Source organism: Somniosus microcephalus, chromosome 4, assembly GCF_052327205.1.
Source record: "Somniosus microcephalus isolate GS21.2 chromosome 4, FLI_Smic_1.0, whole genome shotgun sequence".
In the NCBI taxonomy this organism is placed as follows: domain Eukaryota; kingdom Metazoa; phylum Chordata; class Chondrichthyes; order Squaliformes; family Somniosidae; genus Somniosus; species Somniosus microcephalus.
In genome coordinates this window covers 312979301-312985300 of record NC_140990.1, presented here as the reverse complement: position 1 = coordinate 312985300, position 6000 = coordinate 312979301, and the positions used below count along the sequence as shown (strand labels likewise).

Sequence of the window (6000 nt, the reverse complement as noted above, 5' to 3'; positions counted from 1 at the left end):
GCCTGGCCTGCTGAGTTTTTCCAGCGTTTTCTGTTGTTATATAAATGCAAGTCTTGCTTTCGTTTTTCTTTGGAGCCTCAGTGGAGGGAGCAGCAACTGATGTAGTGCGCGCGCGCGCGCGCGCATGCGCCGGCACCCCCGCCCCGTGGATCCAAATCTCGCGATGACCGAGCTCTGTCATGCGCAGTGGGTCTGCTGCTGCGCATGCGCATTGTGGAGAGGGTTGGAAAATCTGCCGAGTTTGCGCATGCTCAGTGCCGGCGCCTTGGCCTCGGCTCTCCGCGGACAGCCCGGGACCATGGGCAAGAAGGACAAGTCCGACCGAGGTGAGGCCCGGGTTACAAGGGCCGGCGGAGGCTCATCCAGCACCAGCCTCCCTACTCTGCTCCCCCTTCACCCGCTCCCACAGACTGCTCCCCCGCTCCCCCGCTCCCCCCCCCTGCCCTCCTGACCTACATTGGCTCCCGGTTAAGCCTCCATTTCAAAATTCACATCCTTGTTTTCAAGTCCTTTCAAGGCCTCACCCCTCCCTATCTCTGAAACCTCCTCCAGCCCCACACCCGTCCCCCCAAATACCTGCGCACCTCTAATTCTGGCCTCTTGCGCTTCCCCAATTTTCATCACATAGAAACATAGAAGATAGGAGCAGGAGTAGGCCGTTCGGCCCCTCGAGCCTGCTTCGCCATTTAATGAGATCATGGCTGATCATCCAAATTCAGTGCCCTGTCCCTGCTTTCTCCCCATATCCCTTGATCCCTTTAGCCTTAAGAAATATATCTAACTCCTTCTTGAATATATTCAACTGCCTTCTGTGGTAGAGAATTCCACAGGTTCACCACTCTCTGGGTGAAGAAATTCCAAATCAAAATCAAATCAAATCAACTTTTATTGTCATTGTTAGTGCACAAGTGCAGTACAACGAAATGTAGGCTTGCGGCTCCCGAGAGTACATTTGGATTAAGACATTTAAACATTCAACATACATTTGGCTTGTAGTATATTAACATAAATATAACCATATAAAGTGCATTGGCAGATGTGCAGGCTTTAGAGTTTATTTGTGGAGTTCAGTCGGATGACAGCCCTGGGAAAGAAGCTGTTCCTAAATCTGGTCGTACGGGTGCGAATGCATCTGTGGCGTCTCCCAGATGGCAGGAGGGCGAACAGACTGTGGCTGGGGTGGGTAGGGTCTTTGATGATGGACCGTGACCTCCGTAGACAGCGTTTCTGGTATATGTGCTCTATGGTCGGTAGCCGGGTGCCGGTAATGTGTTGAGCAGTTTTGACTACCCGCTGCAGGGCTTTCCGGTCATAGTAGCTACAGCTGCCATACCATACTGTGATACAGTTTGTCAGGATGCTCTCTATTGTGCAGCGGTAAAAGTTAGAGAGGATCAGGGGTGACAGATTACATCCCTTCAGCCTCCTTAGGAAATATAGGCGCTGCTGGGCCTTCTTCACCAGAGAGGAGGTGTTGAGGGACCAGGAGAGGTCTTCCGTGATGTGGACTCCGAGGAACTTAAAGCTGTCCACCCTTTCCACCACAGCCCCATTGATGTGGATGGGGGTGTGACTTCCGCCTTTAGACTTCCTGAAGTCCACGATGATTTCTTTTGTTTTCTTGGTGTTAAGGGCCAGGTTGTTATCGGCGCACCACTTCACGAGATGCTGGACCTCCTCCCTGTAGGCTGACTCATCGTTGTTGGTGATCTGGCCTACTACCGTGGTGTCATCTGCAAACTTGATGATGGTGTTGGAACCATTAACAGCCACACAGTCGTGGGTGAAGAGGGAGTAGAGGAGGGGGCTCAGCACACATCCTTGTGGGGCCCCCGTGTTCAGGGTCAGGGGGGGGAGGTGTGGTTACCTAATTTGACAGACTGGGGTCTGTTTGTTAGGAAGTCCAGGGTCCAGTTGCAGAGGGAAGTGTTCAGGCCAAGAGTTTGGAGTTTGGTGGCCAGCTTGTTGGGGACGATAGTGTTGAATGCTGAGCTGTAGTCTATGAACAGCATTCTGATGTAGGTCTCCTTACCATCTAGGTGATTCAGTGCCGAGTGTAGAGCAGTTGTGATTGCATCCTCCGTTGATCTGTTTGCACGATAGGCAAACTGGTGTTGGTCAAGAGAGGCAGGAACACTGGCTTTGATGTGGGCTAAGACCAGTCTCTCGAAACACTTCATTATGATGGGTGTGAGTGCGACAGGTCGATAGTCGTTCATCCTCCTCATCTCTCTGTCCTCCTCATCTCTGTCCTAAATGGCCTACCCATTATCCTTAGACTGTGACCCCTGGTTCTGGACTCCCCCGCCATCGGGAACATCCTTCCTGCATCTAGTCTGTCTAGTCCTGTTAGAATTTTATAAGTTTCAATGAGATCCCCTCTCATTCTTCTAAACTCCAGCGAGTATAAGCCCAATCGACCCAATTGCTCCTCATGCATTATTCCTGCCATCCCAGGTATCAGCCTGGTGCATCGTCGCTGCACTCACTCCATGGCCCCACATCGCCTCACATTGGCAGCTGTGCCTTCAGCTGCCGAGGCCCTAAGCTCTGGAATTCCTCCCGAAACCTCTCCGCTTCTCTTTCCTCCTTTAAGGCGCTCCTTAAAACCTACCTCTTTGACCAAGCTTTTGGTTACCTGTAAGCTGTGCCTTGTGCATGCGCAGCCTGTTTATTTCAATGCGCTGTCCGTTTAAATTTCTACGCATGCGCGGTACTTCCAATAGATAAGCTTGTGAGCGGCCTGCACGGTGCCTTGCAGAGTACTCGCGGCCGCGCACACGCACAGCTTAGAGGGGAAATTGGTCCTAATAATTACTTGGGTGTCTCTGTGTCAATTTTTGTTTGATAATCGCTCCTGTGAAGCACCTTGGGACATTAAAGGCGCTGTATAAATGTGTATCGGGGAGAGGGGCCATTGCTGAATGATCTGGGGAGGGAGGAGAGAGAGAGGGGCAACACCTTCTCCAAATGCAATACCAGACAACCTGGGGGCAGAGAACGGGGTGGGATCAGGCTGGGCGATCTGATCAGTTTGACTATCTCCCCCTCTGATTGAGAGGTTTGCTGCATGGTAACTGAGAGAAAAGTCAGGTTTTCCCAGGCAGGTGCTGAGAATTGACCTGCATTTGCAAATATGCAAAAGAGCCTGCTTGTGTCAGTGAGTGTGAATTGGTGCGGTTTACACCTGTGTAAGTACAGGTGCAATCAAAGCCAGTGTGATGTGTACATCCTTGTTTCTTCTTTTGCTAACCAGCCTGGTTTCAGACTGCCGAAAAGCTGGTCGTATTCGTCCTGATCGGTAATTGAGACTTTCTAACTTGTATTTATACAGTGCCTTCCACAACTATTCCCACCAAAGCGGGTGAGAATTTGCATTCAAGAAAGAAAGTACTTGCATTTCAGTAGCGTCTTACATGACCTCAGGACGTCCCAAAGCGCTTTACAGCCAATGAAGCACTTCTGAAGTGTCGTCACTGTTGTAATGTAGGAAACACGGAAGCCAATTTGTGCACAGCAAGCTCCCACAATCAGCAATGAGATAAATGTCTGGATAATCTCTCTTGATGAAACAATCTTACTAGTCAGGGTTTCGAGAGCCAGTTTTGCAAATGTGCATCAACAAAATTGGCTCTCAGTTGTGCCTTTTTTAATTTTAGAAACACTGTTCTGGTCTGTTCAGAAAAAATCATAATGTCCAGGCCAAAGCTCTGACTATTGTTTTATTCCCTATCTTTGGAACCTCCTCCAACCCCACAACCCTCTGAGAACTCTGCCTCGCTCCTCCAATTCTGGCATCTTGCACTTCACCGATTTGAATCGCTGCACCATTGGCGGCCGTGCCTTCAGCTGCCTGGGCCCTAAGCTCCGGAATACCCTCCCGAAACCTCTCCGCCTCGCTACCTCTCTTTCCTCCTTTAAGACATTCCATAAAACCTACCTCTTTGACCAAGCTTTTGGTCACCTGCCCTAGTATCTCCCTATGTGACTCGGTGTCAAATTTTGTTTGATAATCGCTCCTGTGAAGCGCCTTGGGACGTTTTACTACGTTAAAGGCGCTATATAAATACAAGTTGTTTTTATTCACTCTCGGGATGTGGGCCTCACTGGCAAGGCCAGCATTTATTGCCCATCCCTCCCTAGTTGCCCCGAGAAGGTGGTGGTGCATCATCTGCTTGACCCGTTTTGAAGCAGTTTGATACAACTGAGTGTCTTGCTGGGCCACTTCAGAGGGCAGTTGAGAGTCAACCAGGCTGGTGTGGGACTGGTGCCACATATAGGCCCAGACCGGGTAAGGACAGCAGGTTTCCTTCCCTAAAGGGCATTAGTGAACCAGATGGGTTTTCACGACACCAGCACTGCACTGCAGTATAATCTCTTTATAAAATGCTTTAATCATTTTTTTCATCAGATAAGAAAAAACTCAAGAAGCGCCGTAATGACGACGATGAAGAGGAGGAGGATGATCTTTCTGCGGGAGCCGAGTCCCAGGAGGCTGTTCCCTCTGCTGCTGGGAAACAGGTGGAGCAGTCTGTGATTAAGGAGGATGAGTATGGAGCGAAGGACTACAGGACACAGATGAATCTGAAGGAGGATCACGTATCCAGGCCACTTTGGGTGGTAGGTCATGGCGCTGAATGAGAGTGTACTTGCCATAGAGTCCGTGCTGAATTAGCTGCTCTTGTCCCAGTTTGGCCTCAGTGCCCCGGTTGATGGGAGGGCAGGGTGGGAGGGAAATGTGTCAGGATACTGGCTCCTGATTGCAATCCACTGAGCTTATTTGAAAGTGTGCGTGTGTTTGCCAGGCGAGGATTGGCTTTTACTTGGCTGTGATGCCCCCAGCAGTGCAATAGTCTGTTGACACTTGCTTTTGGCTTGCAGTTGCCAATGGAAGCGTCTCCAGCACCAGTGAGTACATTTGGGAGAGGAGGGGAAGTATTTTGTCCTGTTCACTTCGCTTTGATAATCAGTCAGTCATTTGGTGAGTGCCTCCTGCGTCAGGACTAACCCACCTTTCTCAGCACCAGTTTAAGAGGGAAGTGCGTTTCTGTAGCTCCCTGTCAAACAGCAAATTCTACAATAAGAGCAATTGGTGGCTAGTCTAACACAGAAATAAAAATTCTCTTTCCCACTCACCGATCCTTTCACCACACTCCCAGGGCATAGCCAGTGCCACTTGGTACCTGTTAGGGTCAGTATCTGTGATGGTAGCCTGGTAAATTTCAACGGAAGAATTCGAATGGCACTTTTCACTACCTAAGGATGTCCCAAAATGCTTTCCAGCCAATGAAATACTTTTTGAAGTGTAGTCACTGTTGTAATGAATGTAATGCGGCAGCCAGTTTGCGCACAGCAAGCTCCCACAAACAGCAATGTGATAATGACTAGATTATCTGTTTTCGTGATGTTATAAGAACATAAGTAAGAGCAGGAGTCGGCTATACGGTCCCTCGAGCCTGCTCCACCATTCAATAAGATCATGGCTGATCATCGACCTCAACTCCACTTTCCCGCCCGATCCCCATATCCCTTGACTCCCCTCGAGTCCAAAAATCTATCGATCTCAGCCTTGAATATACTCAAAGGCTCAGCATTCACAGCCCTCTGGGGCAGAGAATTCCAAAGATTCACCACCCTCTGAGTGAAGAAATTCCTCTTCATCTCGGTCTTAAATGGCCTACCCCTTATCCTGAGACTGTGCCCCCTAGTTCTAGACACTCCAGCCAGGGGAAACAGCCTCTCAGCATCTACCCTGACAATCCCCCTTAGAATCTTGTATGTTTCAATGAGATCACCTCTCATTCTTCTAAACTCTAGAGAGTATTGGCCCATTCTACACAATCTCTCATCATAGGACAGCCCTCTCATCCCAGGAATCAATCTAGTGAACCTTCGTTGCACCGCCTCCACGGCAAGTATATCCTTCCTTAGATAAGGAGACCAAAACTGTGCGCAGTACTCCAGGTGTGGTCTCACCAAGGCCCTGTACAATTGTAGCAA

The 6000-nt window shown here is 49.6% G+C and overlaps 1 protein-coding gene across 2 annotated transcripts in view; it reads left to right on the top strand.

Annotated features, from left to right (window-relative positions):
• The first annotated feature begins 218 nt into the window (after positions 1–218).
• Positions 219–6000, top strand: part of ercc3 (excision repair cross-complementation group 3) — a 30358-nt gene continuing 24576 nt past the window's right edge. For both annotated transcript variants that reach the window (XM_085986736.1, XM_085986738.1), the window contains exons 1-2: positions 219–326; positions 4412–4620. In XM_085986736.1, coding sequence (XP_085842862.1) covers positions 248–326; positions 4412–4620 — 288 coding nt within the window. In that variant the 5' untranslated portion in view covers positions 219–247. The remainder of the gene's footprint in view (positions 327–4411; positions 4621–6000) is intronic.